Here is a 22,389-nt window from a genome sequence, read left to right on the forward strand (position 1 = left end):
GATACCATGTGTGTCATTGACAGACTTGAAACATTTGGGATCTATAGGCCGAAATTCACAAATGTGGTTTTGAAAAATTGATGTCTGTTGCCATGGTTAAGTCTGCTATCTTATTCATGAGTCCACTGTTTGAAGAGTGGACTCATTAATTCAAAATAGTACTTAACTATGGCAACACGTGTCAATTTTTACGCACTGTGACCTCAGCTGGACATTTTTTTAAATCAATGTGGTGAATAAGCATAATTTATTCAAAAAATCTGCATAAACCATGGGTTTTCCTGATGGTTATCAAAACCACCTTGGTGAATTCTGACCATATAGTGAAAGTAAATGAAACTCAACATTCAACAAGTGTATAACTTACTTATCTTCAGCATGGTCTATGTAGTTGTAGTGCATCATGTAGTACTTATGAACCTCAACATATCGCCATCCCACAGCATAGTATAGCTGAGAGGGAATAAAACAAAAAACAGGTTGTCAGATAACATAAATCATAACCTTGCATGATATGTAGACCCCAAATAGGGACTTTGGCCCGTATTCTGATAGCAGGTTTAACTTAAACTCAGGTTTAAAGTTGTGGTTTAAGTATGGATAGCCAATTGTTACATAAATCACTAACAGTAGTGATATCATACTTCAGCTCATTTAGCTCTCAAATCATTCATAATTGTCTAGGTAGTATAAATTGTCTTCACCATCGATGAATCAGGAAAGAGCAGAGCAAACATAAGAAACATACAACTTAATAAAAATTTTGATACTTTTGGCTTCCCCATACTTAAATCACAACTTTAAACCTGAGTTTAAGTTAAACCTGACTTCAGAATACGGGCCTTTGAGTTTTGGAAAAGAGAAAAATAAGAAAGCTGTTGACAGTATAATTGTCACTTCTAATTAAGATTAAATTAGTACTCCAAAGAACGTCATGTATAAATCTGAACATTACTTAATCAATCCTATTAAAATTTGAAATTTCATTCTCATGTCATTACCTTCACATATATTGGCTTTCTCCGAGATGTAGCATCAATGAGGACTTTTTCAGCACCAGTTTGGTCTTCCTCTAACTGGTCTTGGTCCAGGACTGGTCTATGATCTACAAACAGTCCCATGATGACGTACTTTTCAGTGCTGCATAGGTCTGCCACATGGTCATATACTGCAAGTTTAAGAACTCGTTATGAAACAGTGCTCAGAAAATTCAGATCCAAAGTCAATACCGTATGTGGTATGAAACGAGAGTTTGTACAGTTTACATGGCGTTGTTATGCTTGATTTATTGTGTACATTAAGAAAGAGTCCAATAATGAACATGCCTTTTGTCACTCGGCCATAAATACTTGGGTTACAGAATTTATGAGCCCACTGGTTCAAAGTTACAATGTATATATAAGACATTACTGGTAAGCTTTTGGAAACCATTACCACGTATCATACTGGATGGATAAAGGATTTAGGTTTCTTTGTAAAAGTTCTTAACTGTCATCATCTCTAAGTTGAGTCTATTCTTTTGAAAGGCATATCTTGATTTTAATACTGGATCTGTTTTTATCTTTGCATGTGCATGGCTTCCACACATATTTGAGGTATTTATGGCAAGAGTCTTCTCTCTACAATGTAGACTAGATATAAAATCATCTTGGTGCTGTTTCTTAAAAATCACCTTTTAAATTTATTTATACTAATTTGTGTTTAGCCACTAATGGGGCGTTGCAAGAAACTTGCGATCAATTGCAAGTCTATTTTCGTTCCCGAAATCAAGCATATGCCGTGCAATTGATTGCTCATCTGCTCCATGAAGCAATGGGTGTTATCGGATTTGCTACAATTAAAAGTGATCGATCAAATGTAAAATTGCAACAGGATATTTGCGATTGATTGCAAATATTTTCTTGCAACACCCCCTAAGTCACCTAACTAAAAGCCAGAGGTGCGTCATCCATGCAGGAATCCTCCAAGCATTTTCCATCGCCAATCCTCACATTTCTTCATATACAAAAAAACTTGTAAATGCAGAAAAGCTGTAGAGAAACCTGCTTGGTGCCCGTATAATACAATTCCTGCTAGTAAAACATGTGGCACAGATATTTCATAACATGCCTCATTGGGAAATACATAGTACTAAATACATGTACCTCAAAGGAGTATCATTGAGCAATCAATGTTAAGAATAAGAAAAGGCTCTGTACCTAGTTTTGCGAAGAGTTCAATGGCTCCTTTGTCCCCGTTGATGGGTCCTCTGATGTAATAATGCTCATGAAGCTCTAGATAGGGAAGATAGGGCATCACACGGCCATACAGAGGGGAGTGACCACTTATCGCTTGACCACTGGTCAACTGCAAAGGACAAAGAATATCCATGATGGATTGGTCATGGATAAAGATATTATCATTTTTTTTTATTTGCAAAGGGTAGCTACATTAATAAGCAGGAGTACTTTTTTTTTTTGGGGGGGGCTGTATACAACTATGACATTTCTTAACAATACAGAAAAAGTGGAAAACACCATTAAATAATAGGAATATAAAAATCAAAGGGTGTAAAATAAGAGAAAAAAATAAATTAAGCCCAGTAAAATGGTATAACATAAAATACAACAGACAATGTTACTACTGCAAAACCTGCAGAGGTTATTCTACAGAAGTTATTCAACAAATATAAACCAATCATCCCTGCCAGTCGATCGGGGGGTGTGGTTTCACAAAGATGAAGTGCGACTTAGTCGCTCTTAGTGCCGATACATACATGATATTAAACTCGCAATCTCGTTGAATTATGTGCAAAAGCAGGCATGGCCTCTAAGCCTGATTTCACCAATGCGATGATGACCGTCATATTGCACACAACTGTGAACTTAACCCTAATTAGACTGGGCTATATCAACGCCTAGAAAGTTTTCAACATTTCATTTATATTTCCTTGTTGTTTATCCTTTTTGTGTTTTGTTTTTTCAATGGAACTTTATTTTGCCCATAAAAAATATAAAATTAATTGACTTTTAATAAGTAAAAGGAAAAATAAAATGAATTTTGGCTAAAAACACTATTTGCATTGGAATTGTACACAATTTAATGTTTTTGAGCAATTTTTGGTCTGCATGCACTTAAAAAATGTTGCGTAATTTCGGAACCGCGTACCTAGGGGTCGCAATTTTGGTCTCAAAAGTTGTGGGAGATTTGCAAGTAAAAAGACAGCGAGTGACACATTTTTTTTGCGTGGCGGATATATCACGAAAAATGTTGAGGGGGCCCCCCAGTCTTCTTAAGGTTAAGTGCTTTTCTAAATCACACTTAACACTTTGTGAAACACCCGTCTCATAACGCAGTGGCTGATTTTAGATTCACAGTAGTATTAATATAGTCAATTTGCACCAGAATGCTAGTGTCAAAGGTCGGTTGTGTGCGGGGAGGTTGGGTATGAATGAGAGGAGCACTACATACCTGATACTGTCCTTTGTGGCTGACCACATCTTGGTTGGCCATCAGGTTAGCAAGAACTGAAATCTTCTTGAAGCTCTGGGGCATGACGGCCGACAGAGCAGAAGACAATCCAAACCCACCACACTCCTCCATGGTAAAAACATAATTGGAGCGATCTACAAGTCTTGACTGACGATGTACCAGTCTGGCTTGCAGTTTAGCATCTGCTTCTCTCCATAGTTCCATTCTACAAGATTAAGAAGGCATATAGATTATTTTTCTTGCCAAACATGTCTCCCTTCAATAAAATGAATATCTATCACATAGTATCTAAATAAAAATGTAATTTATCTGAAAATCCGCAGATATAAAACATTAGCATGAGTGCCTAAATACAATATAGATTTAGTTTGGCTGCATCTAACCATCAGCCTGGCCGCTATTCCTCTCTAATAATGTCCAAAACATAAAAACTATTTTGCATATTACCTGTCTCTCCTGAATATAATATTCTCAAATATACACTGACCCTAATCCATATACTGGGCTGTGTCAAGAGTATAGTAATTAATTGGAAGTTAAAAGATTATGGTTAAAAGGTCCTCAATTTCAAGAATTTGAGTGGAAAAGAACAATTTGTCATAGATTGACAGCAAATTTATGCAATAGGACTACAATATTTCCATCTCTGGCTGTACCCTACCCTAAGCCTGACCACTAATCCTCTCTGATTATGAACAAATCATGCAAATAAATTCGGAAAATTAAAGATAATGATAGTAATAATGATATAATAATGGTAATTATTGTGCTTCATCTGTTAACAGTATCAATGAGCTAAGGATTAAGCTTAACTTTGGGGCAACCTAAACCTAACCATACTCCTTATTGTACCTACTTGAATGCTGCCTGTCTGAGTTTAGTGATTAGTCTTGGGTAAGGATTCGGTGGTAGATGATCTCCGTTGATCAGATCCATGAGATAACCTCTCCAAACTTGATCCATCCGTACATCTATCAGATACTACAACAAAATCAGTTGATGATAAGAACAATGCATTAACCTCAAATAGTGTAATTTCAAAGAAGATAATAATAATCCATCCAAATGCAATGTTTCCCAACATTTCATAAACACACTTCAGACCAAAACTTGATAATAAACAAGATTTTATGTACCACTCTAATATAAATTGTGTTTATAGCTAAAATTCACAATCATTATTTCATACTTTTACCGCTCACAAACATGTCTTTCAGGTTTTTTATGACCAAAATACAGAAGAAATGTAAAAAACAATAAAAATGCAAGAAAAATGTTTATAATGATTTCCTTTTTCAAGATCAGAACTTCACAAAGTGCCTCTCATTCTAAACAAAACTTAAGAGGTTTGATGGCTATAGTTAATTTGATTTTATGTATAAACTAGCATAATTACTGAGTTAAGACATTTACAGGAGACTTTACAATTGTAGATTACGTTGTGGAGGACTCGGAAGGCAATTTCGTTGCAAATATGTGGTGGGTGGCCGAGATCGTTAGAAAGGGGGATCTGTCTCCTGGCTGTAAGATGATTCTAAGGGTTAAGAAACATTGAAAGCATTGTATAGTACATACCTGCATCAGCACTCCTTCAGTTGCCATGACAACGGGATGCATACTGGACTGAACCGACCACTCCACATTCACATCTACATTATGGAGATAATAAAAACTGCATGGGGAGTGTTTAATGAAGCATCATGCTATTGATTTACATTTACGATTTTGTTTTGATCCAATCAGGCAATTAGGAATTCAGTATTCAGTGAAATCATTTACTATTTGAAGAGTTTGGTTGCAAAAGGGGTTAGGAACCATGTTTTTATTCTCACTTATTGCAATATTCATATAAGAAACTAAATTGTCATGATGTACTACCCTATCATGTGAACATAAAATTGGGTATAAAAAAATTCTACCCGTCTTCAATTTTTTCTATATTCATCTTTTTAAAAATTATTATTGTGGACCTAACCCCTTTTGCAAGCAAACTAAAATGAATCCAATCTCTTCTGATTAAAAAAAAAAATTCTTTGCCACCTTTATTCACGTTTTCATGTGAATTTCAAATTCATGAAATGTTACCTGATTTGTATTGTTGGCTTTCCATAAGTCCAAATAAGTGAATGGTATTGAATAAGAAAGACACCTCACACTGCATTTATTACTTGAAAAGTGTTCATAAGATTTGGATAAACCACTAGCCGACATCTTTTTTGTTGTTGGTGCTTTATAGTAAAGGGGCAGCTCCAATATAACAGTTTTCTTGTAATTTTTCAGTACACTAAAAAAGTGAAATCAATACATGACTTCTTCCTTAAACTTCACACAACAAAAAACTCTATATTGTGAAAAATCATTTACAAAATGACATGAAACACTTTTTAGCTATTTTTTTGTCATATGTATTTTGATTATGGAGAAGGGAAAAAATCATTAGACGAGAATTCTTGTAAAGACAAACCCATAAACTGTTATATTTGCAAGTTCATGGTACAGAGTAAGACAATGAACATTCATGAGGATTGTTTTCAGAATAACGATAGTGATATTCTTACATAAATTCCTCTGTTGGCTGATGGAGTTAGCCTCTACCCCATGCTTGAGAATGACTGCTGGCTTACGAGGTACAACCTTTGCTCCCTGACAAGAAGGAATAGGAGAATATACTCATGAATGGTACAGAACTGGTAATCATGATATCGATGCTGGCTATCATACTGATAATAATGGTGATGGAGATGATGTTGATGTCTGATGATGATGATATTGATGATGGCAGTGATGATGATGATGAAGTTTGATGGTGGCAGTGATGATGATGATGAAGATTGATGGTGTTGTTGATGAAGACGATATTGATTACAATGACAATACTTAAAATGAAAACAAAGATGATCATGCTGGTGAAAACAAGGATATTGTTAGTGCTGATAATGAAGTAAATGAAGGTGATGATGACATATTGAAATGGTAAAAATAATAACAGTGATTGTGGTAGTAATGATGGTGGAAGAGGTGACGATGGCAGTGACTGTGGCAGTGATACTGATAAAGAAGATGTTAATAATAATAATGCTACTGACGATGATGATTCATGGATTTCAAATGTTGACAAATTCAACAAAATCTCACCAAACTTCATCAAACCTAATCCTTCTCTATACATTTTTCTCCTTCTATTTGTTATGATTATTTTCACAATTTTATACTCCTCCAGGATGCTTGCTAGTTACCGTGGAATCATACCTTACCTTCTTTTTGTTGTTAGCCTCTGGAATGCTCTTGTCCCGGATCTGTATGCAAGGCACGCTGTCAGGGTATTTCTCTCTGTAATCACTGAGCAATTTCTAGAAAAAAAAATGATTGTTTTCTTGGTAGCAAAATGTATTTGATTAGAAATTAAGTGTGATGTTTTCCACCTTAAATATAAAGGTACATATGTGAAATCACCAAAGATTCCACTCACTTTCCCTTCATTTAACTATCATTAACAGTATGAGTAACACATCACAGTATTATACTTTACTATGTTTGATACTCACTAGGGTGTCATACTAGAAACTAAATTCATAAGTAAGTAGGTCGCATGAATATTATTAAAAATATAACTTTACAGTACCAAAAACTTGAAAGTATCATTATCCTAAGTGAAATTCGGGAAGGTTAAGTGGAATCTTAACACAATAATGAAACAAAAGAATGAAGACTTGATTTCTACATTCGCAATACAGCCAGGTACATGTAAACCACAGCAGATGTAGTGGAGCGTTGTGGCCCAGTGGATAGGTCTTCTGACTTTGATACAGAGGGTTGTGGGTTCGATTCCCAGCCATGGCGTAATTTCCTTCAGCAAGAAATTTATCCAATTGTGCTGCACTCGACCCAGGTGAGGTGCATGGGTACCTGGCAGGATTAATTCCTTGAATGCATGGGTGCTGAAAGGCAGCTCGAGCTTAAGCCGGGGTAATAATAATAACAACACGCGCCTCGGAATGGAATATTTCTAGATAGATGGCGCTATATAAATGCCTATTATTATTATTATTTATAAGAAGTGATGTATGCTGGTGAAGAGTTTTTCATCCATTGCTGTGTAAATGAAATAAAATAAAAACTACTCAAGAGTCAAAGACAATAATGATATCATCTGCTCCAGTATGATTCCTTCCTGGGCCCCGTCTTATGAAGAGTTGTGATTGATCCTATCAATCGCAAGTATGGATGGCCAGTAACAACTATTATGCATGTTTGTTCAAAATATTTTCCAGCTATGATGTACATGTATATTCATGCATTCATTGTTTTACTAAAAAAATCACTGTACTTCTCTTTGTTTACAAAGGGCATTGTGCAAAGTTCCTGTAGAGGAATTTATGACACTGATGGATTCCCATAGAGTTACAATTTCCATAGTGTTAAGATTGATTGGATAAACTGTAATTCTTTGAAAGACAGAGCCCTTGCGCCCATTTTACAAACAGTTGCGAGTGATCCGATCAATCACAACTATGGAAAGCCAGCAAAGTCAACATATAAAATTCATGTTTGTTCAAAAGATTTTCTAAAAATGAATGTATATCCATAATTCATTGATTTCTTGACAATCTGGTGTGTTTTCCTTTGTTTACTACGGAAATTTTGCAAAGTTCCTGTAGAAAAAATTATGATACTGATGGATTTCCATAGAGTTATGATTGACTGGATCAATCATAACTCTTTGAAAGACGGAACCCTGGAGTACATTTCAATAGTAATGAAGAGCGATTTGAAGGTCTGCTACCCAGCCATAATTCCAGCGCTGCTTATATATCATGTAAACAGAAATAATAGTTTAATTCTAGTCTAAGAAATATGCATTATTAAAAATACAGCCGAAAAGTAATGAGACAAAAAATAACAACCAAATATGTCCCTATTTCATTTTTACAAATATGATAACTTATACCCCTCCATACCACCCCTCACCAGCCTGCAAACAATGTAAAAAGAAAAACATTTTCCAGAACATTCACTACATGCGGAAAAAGGACAGCCTTGTTCTTTCCACACCATATTTTTTTCATGACTGTGCCCTTGAGCCCAATCTGACCGATACATTTAATGCATTATATTCCACACATAACTGACCATTTTAAATCACAATTCAATATTTGTGAAAAACATGATTTACCTTGATATTGAGGTGCTTGAGATAGGCCAGGCCATCTTCATTTAAACCAAGTTGAAGAGCCAAACAGCTGAGGTCTAGCTCCACCAACTGAACTGCAGTCTAACATACAGGAATGAATAAAGAATCTATGTCAATCATTTACAAACTAATACCACTAAAGGCCATCACACACTTTATAAATAGTCTATAATCCAACTTTGGAACTGATGAAATTTTGAATACTTTCTGAACATACAAACAAATATAATTGCCTTGTTTGAGGGTCACAATAACTACACAAATACTTTGGTCAACTGGAACACTTTAGTCTGGAGTATATGCCAAAATGTTTGAACTGAAAATCAATTACATATATATAATACATTTATATGATTTTTTTTAAATTCCATATAATGTACATTTAAAATATTCAAGACCAGCAAACAAAGTGGAACCTTTCAAAGTTCTTGAAGTGGTATCTCTATGGATTGTAAATCTGACCTGGATTTCCATCGGAAGGATTACAACCCTTGATCCTTTGTCATCTCTCTGTACTCTGGTCATTCTGTCCAGTTTCAGCTTGAGGAAATCATATGCTGCAGCTTGATCTGAACTTCGTTCATGTCTGCGATAGTAACCATAATGAAATAATTCTTCAGCCAAAAACCTCCAGAGAAAACTACACTTGCATCCTCATGAAAGTTTTCAGGTGACTTTCCACTTGGTATAACCCTGAACTGTTTTATGGTGGATTTCTGGGGGGTGTTTCACAAAGAATCAACTGGTTTCCTATCTGAGAACAGTCTCGAGGTGTCCTGAGACTGGTTTCCATAAGGTTGACCTAAATTTTCAACCCCCTATTACACCAGAATCATAAGGAGTCTTGGGGCGCCCGAGACAGCTTTCTGTGTATTTCCACCAAATTAAGAACACTGTCAAAGATCAGATAGGTTTGGGAGAAGGCAAAGCTTGCATTCTGTTTGTTGTTTGGATAATTGTTCCACTAGTAGCGCATCAAGCAAATCTGTCTCGGAACAGTCTCAGGCAGGTTTGCATTTACACCAAATCCAAAGCAGTCTTGGGGAGCCCCAAGACCGGTCTCAGAACACGTCGAGAGGTGGTCCAAGATAGGTTTGCTCAGAAGGGGTCTCAGGTAGGTTTGTGCATTTACACCTGACTACAAATCTGCAAGAGACTGGTCTCGGGGCGCCCGAGACTACTACGGAAATTTGGTGTAACAGGGTCTTAGTGTGACCCCCAAGTCATGCTTTATTGCACACATAGTATCTAAGCGCAATCTCATTGATTGATATGCAGTAGTCAGCATTTCCTTATCATGTGATTTGACCAAGAAGCGTTTTTACCGTATGCAGTTGGATCTTAATCTTTATGAAACACCCCCTTGGGCCCGTTGCATAAAACTTTTTACCTGAGAAAACTCTGGTTGTTTTTACCGGAGTTTTTGCCCTGTGTTAAAGTCAATGGCAGAAATCAGACTAACCTTATTTTTCAGTTTTTACCAGAGTTTTCTCAGGTTAAAAGTTTTATGCAACAGGCCCCTGGTCTCATAATCCAATATTGTCTACGGCCAATTTGACATTTGAGTTAAGTCAAGTCCATTTTCTCACATAATGTAACTATTTGGTATAGGTAATCTATTTAGGCTTTGTCTAAATTCACAAAACAGCCAGGTAAACCACAGCAGATATAGTGGAATGTAGACCACTCGAGAATCAGAACAAGTGGAATGCCTCTGGCCGTCTCACCTGCATCACGCGGTTCAATATAGCAGCAGTGCTGACTTTGAATACTACTCTAACTCGCACAAGATGTTCAGTGATACATGGTTACTCTTATGTCCACTTTTTATGAACTAGACCAATAAACTTACAGAGATATGATGGTTATTCAACAAAAAACCCCAACATGGCCAAAGTTCATTGACCTTACATGACCTTTGACCTTAATCATGTGACCTGAAACTTGAATAGGATGTTCAGTGATACTTGATTACTCTTATGTACAAGTTTCATGAATCAGATCCATAAACTTTCAAAGTTATGATGGTAATTCAACAGATACACCCAATTCGGCCAAAGTTCATTGACCTTTGACCTTGGTCATGTGACCTGAAACGCGCACAGGATGTTCAGTGATACTTGATTACTCTAATGTCCAAGTTTATTTAACTAGACCAATAAACTTTCAAAGTTATGATGGTAATTCAACAGATACCCCCGATTCGGCCAAAGTTCATTGACCCTAAATGACCTTTGACCTTAATCATGAGACCCGAAACTTGCACAAAATTTTCAGTGATGCTTGATTACTATTATGTCCAAGTTTCATGAATCAGATCCATAAACTTTCAAAGTTATGATGGGAATTCAACAGATATCCCCAATTCGGCCAACGTTCATTGACCCTAAATGACCTTTGACCTTGGTCATGTGACGTGAAACTCATGCAGGATGTTCAGTGATACTTGATTAACCTTATGTCCAAGTTTCATGAACTAGGTCCATATATTTTCTAAGTTATGATGACATTTCAAAAACTTAACCTCAGGTTAAGATTTCGATGTTGAATCCTCCAACATGGTCTAAGTTCATTGACCCTAAATGACCTTTGACCTTGGTCATGTGACATGAAACTCTAATAGGATCTTCAGTAATACTTGATTAACCTTATGGCCAAGTTTTATTAACTAGGTCCATATACTTTCTAAGTTATGACGTCATTTCAAAAACTTAACCTCAGGTTAAGATTTGATGTTGACGCCGCCGCCGCCGTCGGAAAAGCGGCGCCTATAGTCTCACTTTGCTTCGCAGGTGAGACAAAAAATGAAAATTTAGGGTTTTTTATGCAAAATACTCAGCTGTCAAGCGCTGAATATGCATGAAACTTACATTGTTGTACTGTGTAGCTTACATATTTCACTTTTAGCTCTGGTCGAGGTATTTAAATTAACAAGATCGTCCCCCTGAAATCCATATGAAAAAGGCAGAGTAAGCAAATAATCACTGTTGGTGAAGGTGATGGGCAAACTATCACTTACAAGGCAAGCTGGGTGTAGCTAGATAGCGAGTACATTCAGCTTGAATAGTAAGTGATAGTTTGCCTTGTCATCTGAAATCAAGAGGTGATTATGTGCTTTATATTCTGCATTGGGAACCACTAGAAATGAAGAAACCGATATCAATACGTCTCTACAAGAAGAATTTTTATTCTTTTTTAAAATCAAGGTTTCCTTTGAAAAAAAAATCAATCGAGACAACGAGGCTTGTTTTGATGCTAGAGCGTATGTAGTATCCAAGATCTTGCTCCAGCAAGGTTTATTGTGACCTCACAATAGAATTTCAACCTCACAACAAAACAATCAATGGGCAATGCACTTTTATTTGTGCAAACAGCTACCGTGTATGCCCACTGCACGCGCCCATCTAGGTCTTGCACGATTGTCACTGCAGGTGATGGAGAAAAATGGACCAAAAAATTGAGTGGCAATGACCTCTTCATTTCGCACGTACTCAAACTAATTCATAACGCGTTATGAACCTATGGGCTGAAAAAGATCAGCGAAACAAAAAAGGTCCATCATTGCAAGTGGTGATTGATGGGGGAAACTACCCTTTATCACCTGACCCACTTCTGACCAATCCTATAGCAAGATTCTTAGTATGCGGAATATAAAAGTGAATAATTTCACTACTTACAATGATGGATCCAATACTCCTAGGAGATTCTTCTTATACTGCATGAAAAGCTTAGTACCAATCTCCTGACTATGGCTCTCCTGAAATAAATGTAAAAAAGAAATGGAGTAGCCAAACAGTAATCATCTCTCCTCTCCATCACTACTTTTTATAAGTTTGACTGGTGACGATCCTGTGTGTTATTGGTGGCCTGGTTGACACAGGAGACTTGAATTAGTTTAGTTATGGGTTCAAGTGTTTTAACTTTATCAATCGTGATATGAGGATAAACCTTACACATGAAGGACCAGCTTATGCATGGGGGGCAGATTCTGATCAGTCGTCTTATTAGGTCTGATCAGACCTAATAAGAAAAACAAGAAGCACCTAATAGTTCTCTATTTGAGGCGGGGTGGGGGGAATAGCATTTGTGGAAAATAATCCTCATCCAGAAAGTTTCGGGAATCTGAGCAAAGAGGAGAGTAACACCAATTTGCCCTTTCATATCTTTCACTCAACTAGGAGCAGCTATTGACCATCAGCCAATGACCAACTATAATATCTCAATCAAGTTCTACAATTTGGTCAACTCTATTCTTGTCATTCAAATACATTGCTCAGAAGATCAAATATCAGGTGGGTGTTTCAAAAAGCTGTTCGTAAAGTTATGCACAACTTTACGCAGGACTGGAACATGATCTCAGGTGCTAGTGAGCTACACAGGAATAGTGTAGCACAAGAAAGGTCACCAGTCTTTCGTAACTTTACGAATAGCTTTATGAAACACTCACGGAGGGAGCGTTTCATGAAAGGAGTTGTAGACGGTTGTTTTATCTGACAAGTCCTATTTTATACCACAGTTACCATAAAAACACCGCTTCTTAGCCTATCAACATCAAGGAAAGTCGTCAGATCTGACAACTTGTCAGACAAAATGCTGATGAAACACTCCCCAGATATGCATTCACTAAGTTTATTTTGGATGAATGAAAGTATCTGAAATAAACTTTAATTGAAATACGTAAATCCAGATTATCACCAGGGATGTCTACTGGGAACACTCAACGGCCTTACCTTTTGGCGTACATACAGGCGAAGTACTGCATTCATAGAGCATGCCACATGGAACTGACTAGCAGTGCTCCGTAGGAACCGATAGATGTCAACGAACTCCTCTGTCTTGTATTTATTTCTATTGGAAAGAGATATTACATCATATTCCATGCTTTAAGAATACTGTCGTCTGATTTGTTTAAAATTATAGATTTACCTTTTAGTGTTCTGCATTTTTAAAAAGCTATTATCCATAGAGTCACCACAAATGTTATCATTATTTAGAGTATGCTCAATACAAAATTGTAGTGCACTGTGTGATATCTTTAGTAGTATGCACTGCATTATGTATTATCTTAGATAAAAGTTTATTGCACTTTGTAATATCTAACACATACAACATAAGAATAATAAAGCTTGCATTTAGGTAAATAAAGCCACCACTTGCGCACCACACAGTGCTCAAACACGATAGAGATATTCATATCAGAGAAAATTTCAAGAAACGTTTATTATATTTTAGGATTTAATCTGAATGTTTGGGGTCTCAAATTTGTAATGAATATTCATTCATAAGTAACAATAATAACTGATACAGTAGTGTGGGGGGGGAGGGGTTTGAATTCTAAGAGGGGGTTTGGGGTATCAATAAAATCTAAGGGGGGGGGGGTTGAACCCCTGTAACCACCCCCTGCGTACACTAAAGAACTGATATGAATTGTAATGCACCCACTCTCCAGAGTGCTCATGCTGTGAATGTATATATGTCCAACATTCCTTTCTATCACCATATTGTAATTCAAAATGAAATCATTGCCATTTGATTTGATTTATCTATTTCCACATTCCAATAACAAAAGCATATACAAGTGTAATCATTTTTTCTTAGCATAACAAAACAATAAGCAAATGACATAATTAATAACATATGCATATATACAATCTAATAATCTAATTGAAATATATTTATATCTGATAAATTTATTTTTTTATTATTAAAACAAATAGCAGAGAAAAAATAAATACATTCATATATCAACATAATACATTTTGAAATGTGGGGGACCTTCATCTTAAGCCTAGAGCTTGAAATTGATAAAGGCCTCAAAATGAAAGGGGAAGGAAAATCAGACAAACAGTGCAATAAAACAGTGCATTGAACTCACCTATCCATGAGAACAATAAAGAGTAGGATATTGATGATAGCACACGCGTCTCCTTTTAGAATATTCAACTTCGCTAGATCCCTCTCCCAAGCATTCCTTTAGAACAAATTAAGAAAGGAATAAAAAAATAATTGTGCATGATAAATACAGTGCAAGTACAGAGTATAATAATAATAATAATGATATATTTACCCAGGGTAGCCTCTTCAGTTACGAAAATTGTTCCCTAAGCGGGCCCTGCTATTACTATCATTACCATGGCTAAGCTAGGCTACCGATTCAGGTGCACAAATTCAGTATTTCAGTATACTGACTTTTAAGAAATATGATAATACTGTTGATGAATGCTATTAAAAGCAAATAATGATTTATGCATCAAGAAAATATAAGTAAAATTCATCATTAAATGGGGAACAAATAACTGCAGGCAGAAAGAATGAAAATGTGTCCAAAATCATACTAAATACTAAAAGGGCATGATATCAACAAGAGATATTTGGGAAAATCCTGAGGAGTTACTTCTATAGTAGCATAGAAATCACGAGAGTAAACCATGCATTCTTGATATAGCCGACATTTGAAATTTGGTTACTTTTTTTTAGAACCAACCTATAAATTAATGTCTCCTTACCTCACAGGCTCTTTGATACCCTCTGCCATAGTTGTCAAGGTGGGCTGCTTCTGTGTCTGTTCCTCTTTTCTTCCTCTCCTAGTGAAAGACTGGTTCCTGGTCTCGCCTCTACTATGGCCCTCTTTTGTTGTTGTTGCCCTTGTGGTCGCCCGTCCCGTTGGGTCGTTGTACCGTTTGAACCCTGCAACATAGGCCTCGGCATCTGCTTTACGCAGGAAGATTGATGAGAAGAGCGTCTCGTAAGGGTGTTCTGCAAAACTGCTGAATCTGCATTGATATCAGAGAAATTAAAATTTAATGTCAAATTTCTTAATCAAGGAACAATAATTCTGATAAAGCAGGATAGGCATAATATTATGCACATTCCCAAAAATTTGCAATTTAGTGATGTTGACCACTTGTTCTTGATCAAATATTATCTGAAATCATGATGCCATGAATGGGCCTAATGGGACTAAAACAACTCTGTTGAGAGGAGTTCTTGAAAAGTATTAAGATAAAGCAGTCTGTGATGTATGTATTCAAAGTTTAAGTTCAGCAATGCAAGAAGATTTCAGCAAAGCAAAGATTGAGAGCTCTGGGGGTGTTTCACAAAAGTTGTCAGCACTATCTAAATTTTCAGTGCTGACTATTTCAGTGAAATGCTTGCTTTTGATTTGGCTGAGAAGCTCTGCCCTCTGACTGTTACTATGGTAACTGTCGGAGAAAGACATCTTGTCAGTGCTGACAACTTTCATGAAACGGTCCCGTTTACCGCATTCTGGTCGGTGTAAAATAAACTGCTTAAACACTGCACAAGCATGTTGTCTAGATGGAAAATCAGTGCAATGCAGAAATATAATATAAGTGTTGACAACTTTCATGAAATACACCCAAGCCAAGGTCTGACCTAGATTTTAACCTGGTTTTCATGGGAACATCTTTATGGTCCACTTAAAAAAGCCTTACTCCTTGGCCTCCTCGCACTACATCACTTCTTTTTTATATAGACCAGGGGATAATATCTTACTGCTCAACTCCTGTATCCTTGTCAGTCTCAATAAAGTGAAAGACGTATTTCTTAGAGCCCTTTTTGTACCCTCTTCCATCTTCAGTCAATGAAAAGATAACCTATAATAAGACATGATCAAGAAAAAGAGGACTTGATCAGGTGACTGATTATCATATGCAGTTCAATACAAATACCCATTTATTTAAATCAAATAACAACACTTTTCTATTCCAATTTCTTTTTAAAGAAAATTAACTGAAAACTTTGAAAGTGCCAATATATACTTAATAAGAAAAGGAGACTGATTATTAAGAGTACTCCAACAATCATATTTTTATCATTATTACCTTGTAATACATCGCCATTCGGCCTTAGCCGCGATGATGTCCTGATTTTTTAATAAACCATTTATCTATCTATCTATCTATCTAATTCAGATGTATAGAGTGACGAAAATGTATAAAAAAAATTGAAGGAAAATCTTGGGTTTGAAACACATAACAGTGCTTTTAAGTCATTAAAAACTCATCAATTTCGTACTTTGTAGTTTTTAAATATTACATTTAATTAATTGATTGTAAGCGCTTTGGGCCTAATGGGAAAAGCGCAGTACTATAAATAATAAGTAATGACAATGAATGATACTATATCTCTTACAATAGAAACTTACTTAGAAACCTGCAGAATGCTTGAAGGACTAAAGACCATGTTTTTATTTACACATGCATATATTTGCACCTGGACTTCACAAACAAGAGCTTAATTCATTTTGAAATACACACACAACTATTGTGTTTATGTTTCATCACCTTGAAGCTGCACTTACTCCGGAAGAAAAAGAACCATTCCTTCAATGATCGAGAGACTGAAAAACCATTCTTTGAATATGTGATGGCCTAGGAACGATTCCCTGAATGCTTAATGAACAGGGAACCATTCCTTTGTATGGTGAATTGCTTGATGGCCAAAGAACTATTCCTTAAGTTTTCAGTGGACAAGGATTCATTTTTACATTTGATTGACTGGGAACCATTCTTAAATTGCTGGATGGACTAGGAACCATTCTTTGTATGCTTGATGGACTAGGAAACATCCTTAATAATGCTTGATGAATGGATTGACAAACCACAAACCATTCCTTTAATATGTAATGGACTATTCCTTGAATGCTTAGACTGTGAACCATCCTTTGAAATCTTGATAGTCTCTAGGAACCATTTCTTATATGCATGATGAAGTAGAAAACATCCCTTAAATGCTTGACGGACCAGGACCAATTCCTTGAATAGGTGATGGATTAGGAAGCATTCCTTGAATGCTAGAGAAGGTTGATCTTACCTTCATGATTGGAGGATTGCGCTTCTTGACAGCTTCTTCCACAGCAGCAAAGAATGCATCTTTCTCCAATTCAACTCTCTTCTTATCCCAAAGTGTTGGTTTGCCATCACCAGCTGTCACAATACCTTCACAAGATGGATATGAAAACATAAAACCATTAATCATTTATAAACAAGGCTATTTTGCATACTCAATATCTGAAAATATGTGGATCAACATGCGTATCAAAATAGTATATTTTCAAAAAGATTGCTAGTCGCATCTTGACCAATAACTAAACCATAATAGACTATAATAAGCACTACTAAGTGCCACATCATCTTGAAGATAGTCTGGTGACATTTTCTCCACAAATCCTGTTTCTAAAAACAAAATATAAATAAGAGTTAATATAAAGCTACATGATATTCTTTGATGCAAGGAATGTGAATCCAAAGATGGCTCATTTCGTTGAACACATTTTGTTACATTTACATGCCACATCTGTGCCAAATATAGAGCACTTGGTTTGATATGCAACAAATTCAGCAAGAAGTTTTGGAATTCTTTTTCTTCACAAGTCCTCCTGACATCTAAATTGGTAACTGAACGTATTGCAGCAGAGAATCAAGACAAAAGAAAGTGCTACTTCACCCCATTTTGGGGTACCGGTATGGGCACCATTTGGACATGCCTCATCTATTCAAATGATCAAGTACAGCCCCTATTAACAGTTGGAAATTTGTTCAAATTGTTTTATGATGAAAGGATCTTACCAAGAAAGCAATGTGGAGATTTGCTAGAGGTCATTCTCTTGACATCATCCCTCAAGGTCTTGGTGAATACCTTCAAGGCCTGAAAGGATCAAATCATCAATTCCATTAAACTAGTCACTATTCTAACTTTCAATAATCAGAAGCTTCATTTCAAATTTGGTTCAGTACCATAAAATTTGGATGTGCTAAGTGGGTCGAAGTTCATGCTCCCCCCTTAGAAATTATATATTGTCTTTCCATTTTGATTAAATGCTCCAAGGTGCTTAGGAAACAGCAAAACAAAAAGTAAAGATAAATACAAGAAAAAGCACATTACATTAGAAGAAACATGTCTGTCTTTAAACCAGGTAACTGCTGGTGAACAAATGCAATTTTAGGTTGCCCATAAAGGATGTGGATGAGTTCGTGAGTTTTTCAGCTCCTGTGGTAAGGAATTCAACATTGCTGGACCGGCATGAGCAAAGGCTCGATTGTCACAGGACTTTTCGGATAGTGCAATATGTGAAAGACCTGATATACACTAAAGATTACATTTCAATTATCCATGTACAATAATAATCCATTATTAGATCGTCAGTAACATGTCCCAGTTCCCTGAATTTACATTCATCAATTTGTATTAAATCTTAGACAAACCAGTATGTGCGTAGTGAACATAGGGGCAACAAACATCATAAATTCTGTAAAAGCAAGTCATGTGAACTTATTGACTTTAGTATCACAAGAGAAACTTGATCTCACCATATCGAGCCTGGTGCCATACATCATAAACTCAAGATTGAAGTCAATGGTAGGTGGGTCAGGATAGAATGTACCACTGAAGATTGCAGGACCAGTAAGAGCTAGTAATATATCACCCTAAGAAGAAGAATAAATAATTACAATAATGATAATAATAATTGGATTCTTAATGTGAGAGAGGATATAAATTGCAACTATTATTGCCCTGGCTAAACTTGATTTGTATGTTGCAGATTTAAAGAATCAGACCTGAGCTAAAAGTGAAATTGACAAATGGGAAACATGGGAAAAAAAATGCAATTACCATTGTACCCAGACCAGGTTTTAGCTCGAGCTGCCCTTTCCAGTGCTCAGTGCATTCACAGAATTAAAGCTGCAGGGTAACTTCATTTCACCTGGGTTGGGTGCGGCACAATGTGGGTAAATTAATTGCTGAAGGAAAAATGGCATACCTTTTTCCTCAATAATTTCCCTTTTTATCTTTAAATTATGGTTATTATTGCAAATGTTAAATTATTATTCATACATTGTACTGCCATGGTACTTTCTGTTTTTATCACCTTTAATTATCCATTATTATTGACATGGCAAGGCTGGAATTGGAATTTGCAACCCCCTGATAGGAAGACAAGAATCAGAAACAATAGATCACGATAGGTCCCAATGATGATGATGATAATGATAATGTAAAGATGATGACCTAGCTGCGATGTTGGTGTTAGTGAAATGAATATGATGCTGATGGTGGTGATGATGATGATGATAATGATGATAATGATGATTATGATGATGATTATGTTATGATTATAATGATTATGATGATGATGATGATTATGATGATTAAGATGATTACGATGATAATAATGATAATGGTTATGATTATGATAATGATGATTATGATGATGATGGTGATAATGGATATGATGATGATGGTGGTGATAATGGTTATGATGATGATGATGGTGATAATGGTTACGATTATGATGATAATGATGATAATGGTTATGATTATGATGATGGTTATGATTATGATGATGATGGTGATAATAATTATGATGATGATGATGATAATGGTTATGATGATCATGATCATGGTGATGATGATAAAGGTTATGATGATGATGAGAATGATGATGATAATGCTTATGATTATGATGATGCATGGCTATGGTCTATCCTTTACCTTCACATTGCTGTTTTCAACCTCAGCAATCTGAGGAGGAGGAACAGTAGTCAGCAACCAGGAGTAATCACTGATGACCTTTGGGTCCACAGCATGGACAATATCCTTTAAACCCCAGACATTGGTGTGGCCTTTGACCCCCCATATCACTGGTGTACTCGTCTTCTGTAAGGGGTTGGTGAGAATTGCAGCAATGGACTCTGGTGTCTCTCTGTGCATGTGGAATCTGGAAGAAAATATGATAGCCATGGTCGGGATATTAAGCATACAATATAAGAGCATGTTCCTTCACAGGTAGCAATTGTTTTTACTTTAAAGATATAAGTGATTCATTTCAAAATACGGTCCATCATCTGTTGATGAAATTGGAGTTATTGATATAAAACCATTTTTCTGGTATACACCTGCTGTTGAACTAGTTTGAATTATATTATTTGAGAACATGTAAAAATGCACTTTCAGCAATGACATTTTGGGGCATTTCATAAAGCTGTTATGCACAAACATACGCATGACTCTGCATGGCTTTCAGTTGCGCATGACTGGTGACCTACATATATTTTAGGGGTGGTAACCCCAGTTTTTCAATGTTTTTAAAAAGACTGAATGCTCTGCAAGCCTATTAATACACAACAATTCGCTCGTCAACAACAAGAACTGCAAATGATAAAGGTCAGATTTTAGCTTCAGCTTAAAAAGGGAATCAAAATGATTGAGACTCTAAGTAGCACCAAAGAACAGTGGTGTGTACTGTCATTCGTAACTCATTAACACCTCTGTGAGACACCACAGTGGATGTTGTTTTTGATCATTCTTTCACTTTACAATACGCTTTTTAGATCATATGACATTCCCTACTCTAATTGATTAGATTTCTTGAAACATGAGACAAAGAGGCCCGAATTCACAAAGGTGGTTTTGAAACCCACAGTTGAATCCATGGTTTATGCAGATTTCCTATATAAATTACGCTTAATATAGCGCGTATCGGGCGCGTGTATGAAAAATGTCCAATGCTGATGCGCGCTTTTGTCAGTGCGCCAAATTGACGCCTGTTACCATGGTTAGATACAAAATTTTATTCATGACTCCACTCTTCAAACAGTGGACTCGTGAATAAAATAGCATATCTAACGATGGTAACAGGCATCAATTCGGCGCACTGTGACAAAAAGCTTGCTTAAGCATTGGACAATTTTTATACACGCCCCCGATACATGCTTTATTAAGCGTAATTTGTACAGGAAATCTGCATGAACCATGGATTCAACCATGGGTTATCAAAACCACCTTTGTGAATTCGGGCCATAGGGACTTACGCTTCAGCAAGGTGTCTCAGCCGGAGGAGGAACGCCGGGTAAGGGTTGTAAGGTAGGTTTGGGTTTGTAAGTAGACCTTGGCAGAGAGAGAGCATGTGAGCGTTGACAAAGGCATCATCTAGATACTGGGTAACGATGTTCATCTCACTGGCTGCCATGTTATCTACAGGAGGGTTGTAGGTGTAGCGAGGCTTCGGAATGTCACTGGTCAACTGAAAAAAAAAAATAATGCATACTCCTCAAATTAATATAGGTTCACTGCAGCTCAGTGAAATGTATATGTAAAGGATTGGCATGCCACCGTAGGAAAATCGGCTCCTATGTCTTGGTTCTGCAATGCAGGTGAGACAAAAGATAGCCCTGTGAATTTTTTATTTCGGTAATCCATACTTTGCTTTACTGTACTGCTATTTATAATAATTTACATAAGAATTTTGTGGAAGGCAATACTGACATTAAATCAATTTTTAAGCTATAGATTTTGGCTTGAGGAGGTAATTTAAAAGAACTACATGTATGAGGGAAATAATCCTTGATCAACTCCTCTTTTTCCCTTCTCCCCGATACTCACTGCTGTGATGATTGAATTGGAGTCTGATCGGTCTTCATCAATAGTACTCAGCTGATCTTGATGAAGTGTGTCTCTTTGGCTGGGTCCACGAGGCTCAGCAGTTGACGCTCTCGTGCTCCTGCTTTCAGAACGGCGTGGCGCTACGGTGACCATCGGCCGATAATGAGCCTATCCCAAGAAACCACAACAGTGATAAAAAACATCTCTCTAATGCTTCTACGTACTCTACATATCTTTTTCTGAAATTATTATGCCTTCACAAGTTTTCTATGATATCAAAGAAAATGAAATTATGATTTAATCTTTCCACAATGTCTTTAGAG

At 36.4% G+C, this 22,389-nt stretch overlaps 1 protein-coding gene across 1 annotated transcript in view; it reads right to left on the reverse strand.

The window, feature by feature from the left end:
- The window catches only part of LOC121408357, a 33,106-nt gene that overhangs the window by 8,587 nt on the left and 2,130 nt on the right, over nt 1–22,389 (reverse strand). The window contains exons 3-23 of the mRNA XM_041599802.1: nt 22,067–22,234; nt 21,496–21,707; nt 20,177–20,402; nt 18,994–19,110; nt 18,253–18,331; nt 17,498–17,622; nt 16,178–16,278; nt 15,169–15,435; nt 14,538–14,633; nt 13,393–13,510; nt 12,340–12,419; nt 9,125–9,248; nt 8,645–8,743; nt 6,726–6,821; nt 6,030–6,114; nt 5,047–5,120; nt 4,328–4,452; nt 3,451–3,676; nt 2,199–2,346; nt 1,002–1,168; nt 368–453 (exon numbers count right to left, since the gene is read on the reverse strand). Of these exons, the coding sequence (XP_041455736.1) occupies nt 368–453; nt 1,002–1,168; nt 2,199–2,346; nt 3,451–3,676; nt 4,328–4,452; nt 5,047–5,120; nt 6,030–6,114; nt 6,726–6,821; nt 8,645–8,743; nt 9,125–9,248; nt 12,340–12,419; nt 13,393–13,510; nt 14,538–14,633; nt 15,169–15,435; nt 16,178–16,278; nt 17,498–17,622; nt 18,253–18,331; nt 18,994–19,110; nt 20,177–20,402; nt 21,496–21,707; nt 22,067–22,234 (2,819 nt within the window). The remainder of the gene's footprint in view (nt 1–367; nt 454–1,001; nt 1,169–2,198; nt 2,347–3,450; nt 3,677–4,327; nt 4,453–5,046; nt 5,121–6,029; nt 6,115–6,725; nt 6,822–8,644; nt 8,744–9,124; nt 9,249–12,339; nt 12,420–13,392; nt 13,511–14,537; nt 14,634–15,168; nt 15,436–16,177; nt 16,279–17,497; nt 17,623–18,252; nt 18,332–18,993; nt 19,111–20,176; nt 20,403–21,495; nt 21,708–22,066; nt 22,235–22,389) is intronic.

The sequence above is a fragment of the Lytechinus variegatus genome, chromosome 2, assembly GCF_018143015.1.
Source record: "Lytechinus variegatus isolate NC3 chromosome 2, Lvar_3.0, whole genome shotgun sequence".
NCBI lineage: Eukaryota > Metazoa > Echinodermata > Echinoidea > Temnopleuroida > Toxopneustidae > Lytechinus > Lytechinus variegatus.